Source organism: Gavia stellata, chromosome Z (genome assembly GCF_030936135.1).
Source record: "Gavia stellata isolate bGavSte3 chromosome Z, bGavSte3.hap2, whole genome shotgun sequence".
In the NCBI taxonomy this organism is placed as follows: Eukaryota; Metazoa; Chordata; class Aves; order Gaviiformes; family Gaviidae; genus Gavia; species Gavia stellata.
In genome coordinates this window covers 20,410,751-20,430,788 of record NC_082637.1, presented here as the reverse complement: position 1 = coordinate 20,430,788, position 20,038 = coordinate 20,410,751, and the positions used below count along the sequence as shown (strand labels likewise).

The 20,038-nt window shown below is 39.4% G+C and overlaps 1 protein-coding gene across 2 annotated transcripts in view; it reads left to right on the top strand.

Moving 5' to 3' along the window:
- PLPP1 (phospholipid phosphatase 1) overlaps positions 1–20,038 on the top strand; it is a 69,986-nt gene that overhangs the window by 8,129 nt on the left and 41,819 nt on the right. Inside the window, exon 2 of one of the 2 annotated variants that reach the window (XM_059833239.1) lies at positions 10,864–11,018. The exons of the other annotated variant lie outside the window; for it this stretch is intronic. Within the exon in view, the coding sequence (XP_059689222.1) occupies positions 10,864–11,018 (155 nt within the window). The remainder of the gene's footprint in view (positions 1–10,863; positions 11,019–20,038) is intronic. 2 annotated transcript variants of the gene reach the window in all.

Here is a 20,038-nt window from a genome sequence, read left to right as displayed (position 1 = left end):
AGCTGCCCCGCAGAAAAGGACCTGGGGGTGCTATTTGATAGCCGGCTGAATATGAGCCAGCAGTGTGCCCAGATGGCCAAGAAGGCCAACGGCATCCTGGCCTGTATCAGAAATAGTGTGGCCAGCAGGAGTAGGGAGGTGATCATGCCCCTGTACTCGGCGCTGGTGAGGCCGCACCTCGAATCCTGTGTTCAGTTTTGGGCCCCTCACTACAAGAAGGACATTGAGGTGCTGGAGCGTGTCCAGAGAAGGGCGACGAAGCTGGTGAGGGGTCTGGAGCACAAGTCTTATGAGGAGCAGCTGAGGGAACTGGGGTTGTTCAGTCTGGAGAAGAGGAGGCTGAGGGGAGACTTCATCACTCTCTACAAGTACCTGAAAGGGGGTTGTAGAGAGGTGGGTGTTGGTCTCTTCTCCCAAGTGATGAGTGACAGGACAAGAGGAAATGGCTTCAAGTTGCGCCAGGGGAGGTTCAGATTGGATATTAGGAAAAAGTTCTTTACTGAGAGAGTGGTGAAGCATTGGAACACGCTGCCCAGGGAAGTGGTGGAGTCGCCATCACTGGAGGCATTCAAGGAACGTGTGGACGTGGCATTGCAGGACATGGTTTAGTGGGCATGGTGGGGTTGGGTTGATGGTTGAACTTGATGATCTTACAGGTAGGTCTTTTCCAACCTTAGTGATTCTGTGAACAGGAAAATAAAGCTTTTTTAATTTTAAAGTAAAAGAGCCAAGTATGTCAGGGCACCCAACTTGGAATGGCTGTAAACCCTGATTCTCGTAAATGGAACCAAAGGTATGCAGGAGCCATATCAATACAGCCTTATTTCTGTAATGCTGCTGCTGAAACAATGGATCTTGCTAGACTTAGCCTAGATTTTAGTGCCTCCTCCCCTTCGGCTGCCATTGCTAATCATGCATCTTTCAAAGCGGCCACATGGGGGTTGCTTGATCTCATAAGGTAGCTTTGACATGGTGGGTAGCCATCCCTAGGGTCAAAGGTTTTTGTTACATGATCCCTTTCCTAGGGAAGGAGGGAGCTGTACCAAACAGGAGTTTTGCTCAGTTTTTGCCTTAAATGTAGAAGGGATTATGTATCAAATTTCGGCATCTCTGGTAGCTTCTGCCTCTCTTAGAATAAGATGGAATTTTTCCCTCAAATTAATCTTAGTGCTTTTTTGTCCCTATAACTTTGTTCTGTTATTGCAGATCTGCAGATTACTGTAAGCCTGTTCTGACTGGGTCTTAGATGACTGTATCAGTGAAACTTAATAGTAGGTAAAATATTTGCTGAAACTGGAGTACTGGGATGATAAGGAACACATACATATCTAAGCTTATCTACCTTATTTCAAGGCATGTGAAGGGCAATGGACTATGCTTACCTTAAGCTGAAGGGGCTGGTTTGAAAGCTAGTGGTGGAGAGACCTGAGAGAATAAACTTCTAATTACAACCATGGAACACTTCTAATTATAACCAGGGAACCTTCTTAGGTGTAGCGAGCTAAACGGGGAGCATATATGGCCCTTAGGTGGTCAAAGGGCATTTAATGTTGAGCTACACAGGGGAAGCAGTGAGATTGAGCCCTGCAAATAGCTCCAGTCAGGAACTGTTCCCCATTAAATTCCAAAAATCATCATCTTAGTCAGCGTCTCCCCTTCTTGGTGTTTCTTGAGTGAGTTCTGTAGCTTTTTGCTGACTCAGGGAAATTAAGGCTTCAATTTTGTTTTGTTAGGTGAGCCTGTACTGCAGTACTTGTATTCAGTTAAAACACTCCAAGCCAGTATGGTGGCTGCGTCTAGTGGTAATGGAGATCCTTGGGATGGAAGTGAGGCCACAATTTCTGCTTGTAGACTCAATCTGTTGTCATTCTTCCCATCTCATCTTGATCTTAAGACTCAGTCATCAGCACTAGAAAATGAAATCTCTAATCATTAGTATATAGAAACTAAGATCACAAATCTAATGCTGATAACTTCTACTGAAACTAGAAAGTGACATCTGCTCTATTATGAGTACTGGAAGACTTTCTATGCTGTGGCATTATTTATTATACTCAAGTATCAAGACTAATCTTATATAAATTTTTTACAAATTCTGGTTAAATTAACTTCTCAGGAAGTCGTCTGAATCAGTACAAAACAATTGCTCTGATAGCTCTAAAATATATAAGGTATTGTAATTTTTCCTTTTAAAGTTCTATTTAGAATTCCTTTTAAAATTCTATTTAGCTTAATACAGGGCTTATGTTCCCAAAATGTACTGTTAGACACTACAAACATCAGTGTACCATGAAAAAATGTGATTCTGATAACTAAAAATATTTATTGGAAAAAGAGCATTTACATGCCTAACAGCTAATTGCCTATTGTATTTCTAGAGACTGAATGGTATTTCAGGTTAGGGCGTGTAGCTATATGTGAAATACTCTGAAAGCCTCTTGCTGTGCACTCCCACAAAACAAAGATTAAAATGGAAAAATAGTTATAACTTCTGGAGTTTAAAAGAGCACTGGTCTTAAATGAAATTCGGAGTTGGTGTCACCTGCAGTAAAAAAAAAATCCCTCCCTTCCCAACAGCTGACCTTGATAGTTCAGTTTCTTTTGCTGTATTGTTTTCCCTGTCTATAAGCCCAGTGCTTTAGGTAGATTGTAGAAGATCTGGATTTTGGGGGGCAAGTACATACATGGTTTTCTATGTGTTGGCTTTTTAATTCTCTAGACAATACAGTCAAAGCCTGTAACAGTGAGCTAAGCACATAATGCAGGCACTGATTAAATATTTAATTTCCCCTAAACAGGAAGGGTTATAGTGGGAGAAGTCACTCTCTGCTTGCTCTGGCTCCAGCCAGCTGGATTCTTCCCTACTCCATGAGCAGCATTGCAACACAAGGGCCTGCTGACCTCTCCCTTTCCATCCTTCCCCCCCTCCCCGCCCCCCAGTGTCTTTTACTTTTAGCTATTAGTCTAAGGGTCTTAAATCTTTCTGTCCGTAATCAGGACAATTGGCCTCTGCCCCACTGGGTGAACTGCTAATGAGTTCCAGGCGGTTGTCGATCGGCTGATCAACTTCAACCTTCTCTGCCCCTGAACAGAGCAGAGCCTGTGGCACAGCCTTTCCTTGTGACCTGCAACTGGCTCACTTGAGCTGCGTGTTTTTTTTCTCTGTGAAAGCATTAGAGCAGACTAGGATATATTACTGTCTTGTCTTTCTGTATTTTTTTGTTTTGTATTTGTACTTCTGTAAATGCTCATAGGAGAGACAACTGCATGGTTTTTACACTTAACAGGTACTTAGTGCTTCTAAAAGTCCATTTTTTTGATTGAAACAGCTATAAAGGAGAATACACTTGTCTGAGAATATTTTTAAACAAGTGTTGTGACTGTTCTAATGGATTGGTAATGTAGATAACTGAACTAGTGCTCCCATGTAGTACTAAACTGTTGAATGTGGAGAAACTAGAATATGATGTAGTTCTTTTACTAAAGGACTAGTCTAGAAATTGCACTCCTCTGTTGAGGCTGGTCCAGCTCAGAGGAAGGTTTCCTTTCCTTCCTGCCTCCACCACCCTTGCCTTGGCTCAACCAGAAGTGTAAGGCACAATGAGGGAGTTGTTTAGTGAAACTGTCGTCAGCGGGCCCAGGTTGCTGGTCTGGCTTCTCTGCTAGCCAAATCATAGATCAGAAAACAAATAAAAATGTAAGTAGTGGATAGTTGCAAGTAGCATAGCAGCAGATGTTAGAATGTAGTTCATGCTTTTAAATGCATATATCCTGTTTACTGAAGCCTAGTACAGCTTCTGGCGTTATCAGAACAATCAGTGTGCTGGTATGGGAAATATTTTGCATTCCTTGGGGTAGAAAAGTAAGATAAAGTTCTTTAGTGGCTAGGGGGTGAGTTGTGAGCTACCCACTCATCTTGGCTACTGAAAATAAGTAGTGTATTGATTTTCCTCTTGTACCTCACCTCTACATGTCAAAATACTTTCTTATATTTTTAATCTCTTCTTAATAGTTTTCTGTATTCCCAGAACCTCCTGTCCAAGAGGTGTTGATTCTTTCTCTTAACTGCTTGTGGAAAAAAATTTTCAGCACATCTGCTTTTCTGCAAAGAACAGTCTCTTTTACAGATGCTCCCAAATGCTCTCCAGAAGCATGAGGTTGACCTGTCTCAGTTTCTTTAAATCTCTTGCATACTTCCTCACCCCAGACTGTACACTGCAAAATGAGCAGCAAAGCAAACATGGTTACCCTGGCCGAAAATAAAAGTAAAGATACCTGTGTAAGAGTTGGAGAACTTAAATTCTCCCTTGCCCTCAGTAGTAATTACCAGCTGTATAGGTTCAGCTCAGAATCATGGCATTTATCTGTCTGTGGGGTTATTTAACAGCATCATCTCTCTAATAAGAACATAAGGTGTGAAAAGCACCTTTTTCTTAAATGAGCCTTTAGCTGAATAACTGATCTCTTTTGAGGCTGTCATTTGCTGTGTTTTATGGAGATTATTTCTGCGATACGGCCAGAATTCCTGTTTGACACTGGCCACCTTAACTGGAAATTGTGTATTTCTTTACAAAAGCTGATGCTGACTTCCTGTCAGCACATCAAGTGCAGAATGTATTGACCCTGTTTTTCAGGATAAGTGTAGAGAAACATAAAAATTCTTCTCAGTCTCATGTTAGTCTAGTACAGTTTCTTTTAATTAGCACTTACTTGTGAGTTCAGTACAGCATGAGGAAAAAACTTTGGTTAATAATCAAGCTAGAATATTCTAATTTGCCATAGTCTCCCTTAAGGGTAACTGCCTTTCTCCCAGTTTCTAGATATTCATTTGTTTAAATGAGAAGAAATTCTTATTTAAGGACCAGGTAGGAGTTTTTTGCGTCCTGGAGAACTTGAAACACCAAGTCAGTACAAGTTTTTAAAGATGACACAGAGCCTCAAGTGAAGATTCGTTTGCTTCCACAGGTAAGGAGGCCAACTGGGTTGATTTAAAGGATGTTTACAAAAAATACAGTGCATTCCTTTGAACTATTTAAAACTGTGGAGGAGAAAGCGCCACTGACCAGGAAACAAATTCATGAGGTTTTTAAGCTGATCTGAGACTATGGCTCATCTGTCCTTGTTCTCCCTTCTTCCATCCCCTTGACTACACGGTCCTATTCTGTTCTTTACACCAGCTCTAACAGTCATGGACTCTGCCAGATGAGCAAGTGCTCCTGAAAAACCTGTGCTGTGTGGACATGGGCTTTTTCTTTTTTTGGACAGGTTGGTGTTGCGTGTGGATGTGGCATTGTGGGATGTAGCTTGATGGACATGGTGCTGTGTGGTGTTGGGTGGGTTGTGGCTTGTTATTGTTGTTGTGTGGCGTGGGTTTTGTGGTTTTTTTTTTTTTTTTTCTTTTGTGGGTTTTTTGATGTTGTGTGTTTTTTTCTTCCCCCCCCCCCCCCCCCCCCCCCCCCCCAGGTTGGACTCGATGATCTTACAGGTCTTTTCCAACCGTACTGATTCTGTGATTCTGTGTTTTCACAACTAGTGCTGTGGCAAGGAAGGGGATAGCAGTGGATGGCCAGAGGTGGGAGAAGGGCAGGACAGTCTAGGTTGTCTTGAGCTGCTCTTGAAAGTGTAGCCAGGTTTTGTGAGCACCACACATAGCTCTGAACTAGACGGTACAGTATAACTGAGATGGTTAGAATCTTCAGAAGTCTCTTTCCTTTCAGATGTAAAACTTAAATAGTCTTAAAATAGAAGACTTACCTAAAACTGTCCATAGACGTAACTAGGAAAATGTTCCTAAATTTTAAGTAGAACACAGACAGTATTTTCAGACCCTGAAGCTACCTCCTGTTGAACAATATTCTCTGCTGGTCTTAAATACTTATGGCAACTGCTGGCTGTAAAAGAGGCTAATTCAGCTATAAATGCTATTTTTCCCCTCTTTTGGGAAAAATATCCCATGCAGCTTGGTGGCAAAGCCAAATGGGCACCTGAGTATCAGAATCCATCTCCTTATGCCTCTAAACTTAAGCACCTCACTCTAAAGTTACAGGTGTGGTAAATCCCACAAATCAGAATAATAGTGCAGTGTTGTACACATTGTAAAAAGATCATAGCTTGGTGTCCAGCACTTCCATTTGTAGGATAAATTGTGGAACTTAAAAGACTTTTTTGTTTTCATCTTAGAAAAAGTATTTAAAATATAACAAATCAACTTTTTTCATTAAACAGTTCTCCCCACCCCCCCCCAAAGGAAGACTTTGTTTCCCCCTTCCCTTGGCTATTGCTTTTTCCTGATATACCCTTTCTTGTGGATGGAGAACCATTCTCACAGTGACTTCCTCTCCTGTCTCCCAGCCTGGACTTCCTTTCCTTCCTTACAGGCTTTTGTGTCATGTGTTGTCCAGCCATATGTGATTAAAGACGAGTTCCCTGAAGGCTAGTGATATTACTGTGAATTATCTGTAGGTTTTCAATAGAAACTACACTACAACTGGCTTGAACCTACAAATCAGAGTTGGAAACTCCTTGTGAACTGAGCATAGCCCCATGTAACTATTTCAGCTAGCTTAGCTTCACTCTGTACAAATGTGTGTTGCCCTGGTCTTACAGTTCTAGCCAAAAATTTAAGGCTGTTTCTTCCCTGCAACTCCTGCTCTGTAATTCAAATATCAGTCTTGCCTCTCTCCTCTCCCTCTCCATCCTGTGTGCTTCTATTCTTGTCCACGTGTGTGAAGCTTTTTCACCTTTCTTTCATAGGTAAAGGCTTCAAATCTCTGCAGTCTCCTTTCCTAGTCAACGTTGTTACTACTGCTGTAGCTTTCAGGGTTGGCCAGAGTCTGTTTGTGTGAGCATTACAGGAGAAGTGCCTCCCATTCTTTTACAAAGTCTTGGATGGGCCAGTTCCAGGGCACTTGTGTGATCAGGTTGTTTTCTCTGTATAATTAAAGGGAAGAGAAACCAGATCAGAGGACTGCCGTCTGTTTCTTGCTACGACCTCTAAAACAGCCCAGAACCTGTCGGTCACTAGTCCTTGCCAAGATCAACTAGACAAATTTTAACAGATAATAGAGAAACTCCAATTCTGAGTCTGAAGCATGGGGAACTTCAAGGAAGAGTCTTTTTTTACAGCTGAAGGTCATGCTTTAGAGGATATGAATAACAACTGAGCCTTTATAGTCCCTTAAGGTATAGAGTTACCTAGATCAGAAGAGCACCCTCAGAGGTTACTGCTGGTACTGGCTAGGTAAAAAGGAAGAGGAGGTACCTTGTGAAGAGGAACAAGGCATGAGAGTTGATCTGGAAGATTGCCTTTTAGCCTTGTAATCTTTCATTAGAGCTGGGTCACCCTTTTCTCCAGTTTGTAGAAGGTAATGAAACTGAATGCGCATGCATTCCTCTGAAGTTCAGTGTATAGTCAGCCTGATTAGAGGTCATGGAGATGCTTGGCACCTGTGATGACAATGCTGGCCAGTTATGTACATTAGTGGGTTTTTTCTCTTACAGTGAAAACTTCAGGACTGTTTGCTTACATGTACTAAGTGTTGTCCTTTTTCCCTGTAAAATGAGTGATAGTAGAAATGTGACTACTTGTTTGGGGTAGGTTAACGTTCAACTAAACACCGTTTCACAAAGTCTTCTACTCTGCTGCTGGAAAGCAGTGCATCATTTAGATTGCAGTAGGAATTCTAACATAATGTAAAAAATGGAAACGGGCAGCTAGTGTAAGACATGTAACAAACTTCCAATTTCTTGTATTCTTTTACTATGGACTATATAAATTATTTTTGCAGTCACTTTGGTGACTGTCCTCATCTGACCCCTTTATTTGCTGCTTTTCTTCTGCCCTTCCCAGAATCTCATGGTTGAAAGTAAAAACATGTTTCTTAATTCCAACTCTAGATTACACACTTTTAAGTACTTTCTAAGTACTGCATAATGTATTCAAATCAGTCTGATTTAACAAAAACGGTGCATCCTTTTTCAATGAAACAAATGTAGAAAGGAACAAAAATGTACTAAGAAATATTTAAATGTATAGGCACCAGAAAAATTTGGATAACTGCTGGTTATGTAACAGTTCTCACTGTTTTTATAAACAAATTTCACCTAACAAAGACTATTTAATGGGAAGAAAAGAAAGCTTAAATTAAATCTCGAATTCCTTTCCTCTTTGTTTAATGAAAACTGAGTGCATAACACTTACTGTCAGGAATTCTCCCTAATTAAAACAAAAAGAAGCCCTCAAGCTTCTGCCTTAACTAGATAACAGAGTGAGCAATTCTCTCCTGCTGCAGTTTCACAACAAAAAAACCCCTTCATATTCAAACCAATTAGGCTTAAAACACTGCTTGTTAAACTTGGGGTACTTTCTCTTTTTCATGTACACTCATGTAATAGCTCTCTTCCAGTTCCTAAAGGAATCTCTCTTGCAAAAAACCACATGACCCATGACTGTAAACCTGTGTACTTTGGTGGCAAGAAATTTGGAATTCTTGAGCTAAGAACTCTGTCATGTTTGCAAGTGAATTGCTGGAGTGTCTTCTAGTTTCTGAACTGGAACACTTAGAGGACATATTTCAGCAGCTGGTAAAAATGAAGTAGCCCATCCTGATGAAGTTAAACCCAGAAACAAAACCAATGCAAAATACCTCAAAATCTTACTGTAAAAGCTAAGCAATATCGGCTAAAAGGGGTTGAGCTGGAAGGCTGAAAACGTAGTTGAACAAAATAGAAAAATTCTAGGTGTTGCATTGTAGCAGCTTTTCTTGGAAAACAGAGGTATGTATGTTTGTTAAGTAGTCAACTTCTGCAAAACACAAGCTGCTGCTTAAATTAACTATAAGGATGTGATATTTCCACATGTGAAAATCTGGTGACCTGTTTGAGAAGATAGATTTGTATCAAATAGGTAATGGCTTTGGCACTCCATCATCCTGATGCTGGGTATGCAATAGCAGAGATGAAGATGGGAAACATGGCCTTTGACTTATTGTTAGTGCAATCTTGCCACGGCCTTTGACTTATTGTTAGTGCAATCTTGCCACGGCCTTGAGTGGAGCTGAAAATTGGCTCCAGACATGCAAACATGCAGCAATGTCCTTTGATCCAAGTGAACTTTCTGGGTTCTTCAGTGTGGCCCCCTTGGTATTTGAAGGGCTGCAGTTCTGTTCTGGCTACTTCTGCCATCTGCATTCTGTCAAGCTCTAGCTCTTTTCTCCATCATTAAAGCAGAAGAGGGAGAGAAACCTTTCAGATGCAGTTGATTCAAAAGTGTATCATCCTATTTAATGAAAAACTTTGCGCTTGAAGTTGAACAAGCATAGTGCCATTTGCATTTTCTTCAGTTTTGCTGTACGGGATGGTAAGCATCTGCTGAAGTGCTTTGCTGCGTCAGCATCCCCGGTTGTTAAGGCTAAGTGTGGACAGTCCTTAGGATTTCAGATGTTTTGTGGAAAAAAACCCCTCTCTGTAAGAGGCTTAAATTCCTGCCAAACTGTCTTCTGTGACCATAGCAATTTCCTTAGAAGAGGAGTTGGGAGCTGGGGTATTACCAAGCACTTACACAGTTTCAATATGTGCTTGATGAGCTTCTGTGCTGCAACTTAGCAGCCCAAAGAAGGGGCCTCGAATTATCACTCTGTTCTTACTGTTTCACTCTTGATATCTTTTCTAATGAAGTATATAGGAATAAGCTTATTTAAAACCCCTTTAAGTGACTTATCTGATAGTCATCTTAACAGGTGTCACCAAAAATCAAAGCGATCTCTCATCATGTGAACTTCTTTGAAATGTTTTTTGGTTTCAGTACAGCAGTTTGCTTATACCATGAGTAGTCTTTTTTGCTGCAATAATTGCACTTACCATCTAATTTACATATAGAGTGTCTATATGCAGAATTGCATATTACATGGATGTTGGGGAAAATGCAAAGCGAAAAGGGGGTAAGAGAAAGTAGAATAAAATGATAAGCTTCAGTTTCCTGAGGTCATTGCTCCTGCAAATGTCTATTCCCCAGCTGATTATTTTTGTCACAAATAAGGTACAGACCTGAATGTAATTGTCAGAGGTCTTGATGGCTTCTTTGGCATGACTGCCAGTATTGTGGAAGTGAACTTGTAAGAGAGGGAGTAGGTAATAGATCATGCAGTGTAAGTTCAGAGAGCTATCATTGGTACCTGAGTCTCAGTTTCCTTGTTAATAACTTAGTTATTTTCATGCAGAAATCTTCCAAAGTGTACAAAAGCTGTGTTAAGAGTTGCATTAAAGTGTAAACATCATTACCTTGAGACGCAGTCCATTCAGAGTGTCCGTATTTCCCATTGATATCTCTGCAGTTCTCTTGTTCCCCTTACCTGCATGGAAACTACTTGCATGAAATCTTTAACTCCCTAACTATGACAAAATCTGTATTTATTTCTGTCTTGTTTTTGGTAAGCACTGAGCAGATTATAGTGTATAGAACAAGGCTGGTAATTGAGATACAAGCCAATGCTGTGGGGTGGTGACAAAAGGAGGGGCACAGAAGGCAGCCTGTCGTCAATAACTATTCAGTCATGTGAGTGGCAAATGCTTTTCTTAAACGTAATCTTAGTTCAGTGTGTGGCAACTCACCTTACTGATGAAAGGACTTTGAACTCTCTATACTTTCTTAACTTCTGTATCTGGTGGGCAACCGCAGAGTCCTTCTGAAGTAAACTTCTAGAAGAGAGAAGTTTCTAGAAACAGGATTTGCTAAGTGTGTGCATTGCATGATACCTAGGAGACTTGAGTTTTGCATGTTTGGTAGCTTCCTCCATGCATGTTTAAAAATGATTTTTTTTTTTAATTTAACCACATGTATTGTTTTTGTTTTCCTTCCCCCAACAGCTGGCTTACCCCTTGGTGTTCTAAACTTGGCCAAAATAAAACCGTATCAGAGAGGCTTTTTCTGTAATGATGACAGCATCAAGTATCCGTTCCATGACAGTACCATCACATCCACTGTCCTCTACACAGTGGGGTTCACCCTGCCCATTTTCTCTGTAAGTAGCTACTATATAGGGAGCTTTGGTGATGGGAGTAAAATGTATGCCTTCCAAGAGTTCAGCACTGTGATTGTGAGTTGAAGATAGTCTACATAGGCAAAATCCCATGTGTGTATAGTGATATGCATGTGAAAGGTGCCGTTGCTACTTTGTTTGCACAGAAAATCTGGAACTAATCTCTAACTGCTAGTATCGCTAATCTCATTTGTTTTAGGAGCAGAAAAAAATGGAGATGAAGATTTAAACTGTATTAGTTAGTCTAGGTTTTTATCATTGGGGAGAAAAAATACTACATGCTTCCAAAATGCTGTTGAATAAATGCATCTCTTGTTCAGAATGCATTAGTCTAACTTAAACACTTGTGATGTTAAAAATTCCACTGTAGTGGAGTGCACAAACCTATATGGAAGCAACAGTCACTAGTTATACTTTCTACAGAAATAAGTGTAATTTGGACTTAGTGGGTTTTCTTAGATTTAAAAAAAATGTGATGACTCATTAAACCCTTCAAAATGGGATACACAGGCTGAAAGTCTAGTTGCTCATAGAAAAGAAGCTCAGTGTTTTCAAGACCATGTGATTTTTTACAAAGAACAATTTAACTCTTCAGTAGGTTTTTCTAACAATATTTTAAGCCTGATTATATTTAAGTTTTTAGTAAGGTTTGAGCTGGTTTAGAGAACCAGAATTTAACTGTTAAGAATAGTCTTGAACCTGAAACTACATCTTGTTGTTTCTGCCTGCAGTGGTTGACCAACCCATGTTAGAGATGGTCATAATCTTTGGTCTTCTGAAAAATGTATATGCTAAATTAATCACTAAGAAGTATATATTAAACTTGTTTAAGGATGGGAACAGTAATTTAAAACAATTAAACAGAAATCTGCAGAACTTCTACATGCATTACTCTAGTTTTCCCTTAAATGCTTATTTATTAAAGCTTGCATTAGTCCTATACAGTAAACAGAAGGTAGACACAGCAGTTGTTATCATTAGTATAGTTACACTTTTGAGGAAAACAGTCTGAAGTTTGTCATTTTGACATGTGCTGACATATACATCTTCAGCACAACTTCAGGAAAACTTCTTTTACAGTAGGGTTCATGTGTACCTTAATTGATATGTGTACAGGTGAACTAGCAATTTCAGCTCTGTGCAGTTTTGGACTTCTGAAGAGGCATTTCAGTTGCTGTTAGATAATCTGTTGAATTGCTTGATTTTATCTTCCATTTTTAGATTTGAAGAAGTTCCTGTAATAAAAAGTCAATTGAGAGTGCATTTTTTTTGTCTCTAAAGCAGTGGAGAAACATCTGACTTGCAGCTAATTTACTTTAGAGTGTAAACATTTAAGGAGTGGTATGGACAGCTGTTTTAACTGCCAAGGTATCTAAAATTACCATTTAGAATCATACTTGACAGTGATTACAGTCTATTCTGATACTTCTATGATGCTTTTGTAGGGTTCACACAGTGAATTTTTATTGCCTTTGTGCAGGGGATTGAAGTATATAATTGGAACAATCACTTACGGCCTCCATGCTGAGGGAGGTTTTAAAAAAAATTAATTCTAAAGTACTTGTAGTTCTGTAAAAACAATCAATATAGGCTATCCAGATCGGTTTTCTTCAGTCTGAACGTTTTACAAACCTTAAAGCAACACAGGTTTTCTGGAATTTAGTGAGAAAGTAATGACTGTAGTGTGTATATACTCCTCAGTGTAGTTAACCCATTAACCTAGCTGGCTTTCTTAGACTAAATTTTAGATTTAGGGAGTTCTTTAGCCTCATGAAGAGGTGAAAAATCATTTATGGCTACTGAAAACTTAGAGCTAGGGTGAGCTGTAGAGCTAGGGAGTATGAGATCTGGGTTATTATAACTTACTGAGTTGAAAGTGGGTTCCAGTTGAATGCTTTCTAGCTTCAGGCTTGCCTTTATTCAAAATGGACAGGGAAAGTTGATCAGTCTGGAAATAGGAGAATCTGACTTTCAGACTGGTTTTTGTTTTGGACTGACTCAATGGAGGCTTGAGACTTTTTCCAAGGCAGCTTAAGTTTTTGGAAGTAGCATGTTCCAGAGTCAATATCCTCAGCAGGGACACAGCTGGCTCATGAAAGCTTATTGAGCAGTAATGCTGATTATCCCACATCTGTTCAAAAATGTTATCCTGACATGAGACTTTCCTGAATGGAACAGGCTTCTCAATGAAGGAATTGATGGTAAAAATTGGGTCTAATACTATGCAAATAAGAGTTAATAAAGAGCACTTTTGTGCAAACTTTTCTTCCCTAATCAAAGACTACTTTCAACAGGATACTTGTTGCTAAGTAGGACTTACACCTCAGCTTTGTTACATCACAAAGTAGAAAGAAGAACTTGTGGTGGGAAGCAAAAGGAATCATATCTGCAATGTGGAAAAAAGTTAATTGAGTAGTAGACTGGTTATAGCCCTTCCCCTTAGCATTCAACAATGTACAGGTATTGCTGATCCAGTTATTTAGTCCTTAGTCCCTAAAGCCTCATGAAATCTAAGCAGAAATGCTCGGAAATATTATGCATATGCCCCTTGCTGCACTAATAGCTTGCTTGTCTTCTGAGTGTAGGTAAGAAATGGCCTGAACACCTTGCTGAATAATAATAAAGTCTTATCTGCTTCAGTTGTTGGGGTAGGCGTGTAGTGGAATATAAAACAACTTCAAAGACAAAAATAATCTGCGGTAATGAGTGAGGCATAGATATTTCATTGTTAAGAAGTCTTTGAGTGTAAAAAAAAAAAAAAACAACCCACCAAACTAGGCTACCTGAACACTGATTTGTCTTCAGAAATTTTATGAAGGTTTACAAGACATGTGTTTAGAAACTCTCAGGGATCTTCTTTAAAAAAAAAAATAATTGGAAGAGAATTCACAATTCCATTTATAGCTCTGAACTTTCTGTTCCCATTGTCACCTTTTATCAGGAAATAAAATGTCTGGGGAAGAAACCCATGTTTGTTCTTTTCCAAGTACCACTTCATAGCGTGATACTTCTCAATTTTCCAAAATGTTTTCTGTGTCTGGATGGGAAGCACAATTTCTGTATTAGAATTTTTGGAGACTTAGGATCAAACAAGTCTTAGTAGTGCTCTGGAAAAATGAATCTCTTTAGATGTCTAGGCTGGTGTCCAGAGCAGCACACATCCATGATGGGACATTTCAAGAACCCCAGAAGATTTTTCTGATACTTCTATTTTCCCAAGTCTTTTTAGAGACGTTTAAAAAGTAGTTCTGACTAGTCTAAAAGCCATGACTAGTCAGGGGGTAGTGTGTATGGTTTGCAACTCTAGGAATATTTTTAAATGAATCTCTAAGATGTACTTGGTCCTGCATTTTTGGTCTTAAGCTGTCTGCATGAGATCAGCTCTTCCAAGTATAAATGACAAATCTAATATCTGTCGTATCTCTTGCAGCGAGGTTCAACCATGCCTATTTGCACATGTCCTGTTCAGTTGGTCTCTTCTGCTGTGACTTCACCTCCAAATCAATTTTTTCTTCCTCTAGTCATCTTGCTTCTTACAACTGCTTCAGTGGCACTCATACAGCTTCTTAGATCTAAGAGATCTAAGAAGCTAAGGTAGGTGTGATTGGGCGAAGGAGAAGCCCCAAGCAAAGGAGGCTTCTCTGAAGCATCCTTCTCACCAAAGGAGCAGAAGAACAGAGCAACTGAAGAGTTGCTGAGTTTCACCTGCTCCCCATGCTAGGTTCTGAGCAGGGTTTCTATAGTTATCTGCCAAAGCTTTGCCTGGCTGCTCTGTTCAGGAGCTGAAGGGACACAACTCACTGGTGAGTTCCTATGTGATGGACTGATTCATGAAAGGACAAGAGTTCAGTTCTTCTAACTCAACCAAAGCACTGTGCTGGGTTTCTGGGAAACAAAGTAGTTAGCAAAAACTGTTGCTACTAAAACATGTGATACAAATGTTGATGTTCCTGACAAGGGAAGTGTTTAGTAGTAAGCAAAAGAGTTTCGAATAAGTCACTTTTCTGAGATGAGCTCTGTTATTTGGGACTTCCACAGACCCATAACATTCCTTTCTCTCAAAGGGCTTAACTTCTTGAACCCATCCAAACGATATTTAGGTGGTCAGGCCATGTTGTCTTCTACTTCAAAAATGCAAAACCAAAACATTCTTAGTTTGGTTTGGCGAAGGCTAATGTCTTCGGTATCATGATGCCTTCCCAAAAGTGATCTGTGTAGCTTTGCTCTTGTGCCACCTTTAACCTATTGGGCATTAGGCTTAATGTTTTCAGAAATGTCTCCTACTGTGTATATCAATGTTCTGACTGTAACTTTTCCTTCCTACAGATTAGCACAATCATGCTGATTTATTTTCTGGTGAAAGAAACTAAATTGCTTTTATGGCCTTTTTGTGAAAGGGATACATTTTGTAGGGAAACTTTATTGAAAGCACCTATTTGACGAACAACATAAGCACTTACTGGGCTAATTAATCTGTTTCTTGAGGGACAAATGTAGCTGCTGCTGTGGTGCAGGCTGATAAAGCAGGGGACTGTAATGAAACCTATTGAAGACTGTTCGATCTTGCAGCAGTGTCAAAGCTTTATGGCCCTTAGTTTTGCAACTAATTGAAATTAAACTTGCTGCTTGATACCAGAGTGGACTTCTGCATCCTTTAACTCTCAGGTTTAAGGTTACGTATTAATAATTTTATTATGCTCTGAACAAGACTTAGCCTCTCATCTGGTAAACTTTTTGAAAAATGAGTAATGTTTTATCTTAATGGGTTTTTGGTATATTCATGGCAGTGGAAACCATTTTGCGCAGTAGTGTTTGAACCTCATAATCTGGCATGAGGTCTACCTGATACTAACCGTTCATCTTGTACTACTACAGATGAGTATCATCTCTGAACCCAAGCTTATTCTGAGGAATAAACTGCTAATTTGTATTTGTTCAAACTCTGTTTAATTCAACTTAATTAAAACTCAACATAATAATAACAACCCATGTTTATACTACATGAATGTTAATGTGCGGGGTGATGCACTTTAGTTGAATTGATGAATAATCACTGGGTGAGATCAGTGCTGGGGGGGATAGGGGCTGAGAAACGGCAGTTACTGCATCCAGCTTTGGCCCCGCTTCTGCCCTGTCCATGGCGAGGGTGTTCTGGTGGGCTCGGTTTGAAATCGGGTGAGGAAAGATCTGAGGAGCACCACTTAAATTTGGTACTGGTACAAATCACTCTTACCAGATGCAGTTCATTTTTTAAAAAAATTGCAGCTACTAGCTTGTTAAGGCTGTGGACTTAATATTGTACTTTTCTCAATCCTTCAGTTACGTTTGTTAATACAGTGACGAAGAGCACACAGTATATGAAACTGAGTAAAATAGTTGGCAGCCTGACAGTGGAAGGAGCTCCAGACAAGGGCTTTTAAAATGCTGAGTGAAGCTTGGTCATAACTGTGAGAAAGCCAAACAGTCACAGTGGTTTGGAGTTGTTTTTGAAGGTATTATTTGTAAACTATACAAAAGGGTAAAACGGAATAGGGAGGAATGTGGGGAGAGGGAGTTGCAACTTAGGTATTTAAAGTCTTTTCATTTAAGCAAAAAAACCCCAGTTTGTGGCATATCTTTTTCCTTGTCTCAAGTCTCATACCTAGTTACTAATAACTTCTTGTTGACATCCAGGACTTAGACCAGAGACTCAAGGGGGTGGTGAAAAAGGAAGGGACTGCACCAGAAACCAGAGATGAGCAACAAGGAAAGTGTAAGAGGGGGAAAGTTCCTTTTTGTGCTGCCTCTTCTGTTTCCCTTCCTCTGGCTCACCCCATTGTACCTCTTTCTGTTCTGCCTTGAGCAGTAAAATGCTCATGCAGAAAAGTGGTTTTTTACCCATCTTTTCTGGAGAAAGCTGAATGAAAAAATACAGCAGCTGATCTTGGTGAACTGTGGAGTGATGGTATAAGCGTATTTCTTGCTAGGTGCCCTCCTGAACTTTAAAGCTCCTTCTAAGAAATGGAAAGTAGCGTTGTTCTGGTACTGAGGGGAAGCCAAAGTCTTAACTTAATCTGCAAAGAGCTGTATGATACCATAACCAACCCCCACAGAATGTGAGCAGTTATACAGAGTAATACTCAACTCAAAGTTTTAACCACGCTTTCACAAAATGCATGTTTTTCCAGGCAGGATTTCTAGTGTACATAGTTGCACACAGGAATACTATGGATGTTATTGCTGATGCAATTAGTAATGAAATCTCCACAGCATATTCGGGGGAAATGCTATCTTGTGCTTTCTATCTTAATTTCTCATGTAAAGAGACTTAAACCTCAAAATACTACTTACAGTTTTTTAATAAGAAGTCTAGGTGTCACTTCTGGTTTAAAGCTACACCATCAAGTTGGCATTGGATAATAGCATGAAAGTGGTGGTGGCTTTTCTTGAAGTGCTGGGAGAAGAGACAGCAAGATCTTTTACATTTGTTTTGTTTCTAAACTCTGGAGAGAGACTATTGCTACCCACTGCTTAAGCGCAGATGTTTAAAGCTATTTTGTCTGAAACATATCCACTGTTTCCTGGTGTCAGTCACATCTATTCTCTTCCTTTAATACACCAGGAGGATGGAGTGCTCAGGCTAAAGACAGCATTTTTAAAAAAATTCATTATTTAGATCTGTACATTCAAATGATTACTTCACAAAAATCCTTAAATGTATAAATAATTAAATGAAATGCGGGAAGTGGACAGTAGGAGTAAGTGCTCCCTGGCTTTCACAAGGGAGGATGGTACCAAGTAGAGCTCTCCAGGAGTCTGCCCTGTTCTGTATAGTCATAAATGTCCTGGAGGAGAGTGTGTGCAGTGAGGCAGCAAGGTAGGGTACTTGGAGCAGTAAATACAAAAGATGGCAATAACATGGCTGGTGAAATACAATGTGGATAAATGTCAAGTCATGTCCTTCCTGAGGAGAGGGGAAAGGACGACTCAAGTGCGGCATATAATGTGATGTTCTCTCTTCACCGAAGTGGTGATGATCAGCTTTTAGCTCCCTGGAGAGATCAACTTCATCCCCAGTAACAGTGAAGAAACCTAATCAAGATTAAGAAATTGGAAAGAAATAGACCTGTGTTATACAGGATATTTATGGAAAAAACCCAACATAATCAGTCAGAAATCCCTTCAGCTTGTGAGGAAATCTAATCCATTATACTGTATGAGTCAGACTATTGGATATAGTCTGACTCATCCTATATATACATATATGATATGTATATATACATTATAGTATACTGTAATTGTCTAAAATACTACTCTTACCTGTCAAGCTATGTGTGTTTCTACCTCTTGTATTCTGACTAAAAGGCTGTTTCAGAGGCATATATACCTTCCTCGCTATGAATATCTTTGTTGCCAGCTGTATTTGTAGCTGCTTAATTCTTGGTTGTTGTTGGATCAGTATTGCTCCTTTTTCTGGTATCTATTGCCTAAGCAATTAGCTCATTTACAGCCCTTTCATTCTGCTGAACTGTGCAAAACCCAACTTCTACAGCTTTTGAAATAATGAGGGATGTACCTTAGCAGTCCTTCTCTGTCTGCATTTAAGACAGATTAATTTTAAAACCACACATGTTTGCAAATTCTGATTGAATGCTGTTTAAGAAGAAATTCTTGCCAGGTGGCTAAAAGTGTTAATGCCTTTGGAAAGACTTGTCTAATGGTCACACTATTATATTAATGTACAGCAACCATAGGAAACAGACACTATTTTAATCTCATATTTTGAACTGACAAGCTCCTAGCTCATCAGAGTTGTTTAACCTCCAAGTGCATGATTCTGACCTTATTACTGCACAAATCTCCATCTGTTCTCTTGCTTCAGTCTTTAAGAGTTGTTTTGCAGGCAGAACTGGCTGGCCTTGATCTTCCACTGTATCAAAGAATTGCTAGCTCTGTCAGCAGTACATCTGCTTGTTATTCATTAATGATGCTGGCATATATGCACTGCATAACACTATCTTGTTGGCTTTATACTTGAGATTACCCTACTGGTAACCTCTTCGCAACCTTAAAATTCCTCTTAACATACTTGTTGTCATTTTCCCTTTAGGCAATTTCTTCACTGTGTTACAATTGACTTGGAAAATGAAGTATACATCAGGGATGCTTTTTGGTATTGTCATATGGGAACTGTTCAGTAGAGAGCCTTTAATGACCCTCTGCCATCTCCACTCCTTACTTAAAAGGAGTAGTTAAACTCCCCAATTTCTTCTACTTTCATGTAAAACTGAGCCCAACTAATTTTTACTAATTCTCCTTTTTAATGTGCCAAACTCTGCCCTTAGAAAAAAGTATATTTGTAGAAAAAAGCAGAGCCTTTCTTTTCAACTTAGTGTGGCAACATGTGACTATGGCAGATGACCAGGATTTCTTTTCCCAGTGATCTGCTGTTGAACCTTTACTACTTTTCTTTGAGACTTTTATGTGGGTAAATCTTCTGGCAAGGAAGTACACCACCTCCTATACTACTATTAAAATTTGTTCTTTAGTTATATCTGGGAAGTTAAAGACCTTGACGCTAATGATTGTTGTACTATTATGAAGACAAATACCATTTGGTATCTTCAGTCATATCCAGTCCTTCTGTGCCAGGAGGTTTCATACTTGGGGAAATTGCTACTGTGATGCAAAAACTTATTCCTGTCTTCTGAAATTATGATCTCTCAGGATGAAAAAGTAACATGTCTATCACAACTATAGGGAAACCCTTAGTAAGTTGTACTTGCTATTATAAGAGGCTTTGCCTCTTCATCACTTATGCCAGTTCTTCTGCTTGTTAGTACTGCTTGTACTAATGAAAAAGCCAAACTGTATTTTTCCCTGTTGCTTCATTATCTTTGGGGGAGAGAGACTTGCACTGCAGAAAGTACTTAAGCTATATATTTGAAATAATTTTGACTTAAGAAATTAAGTTGTTTTTTTTAAAAAAACTAGACTTTGCCGATTTAAAAATATTTAAAACA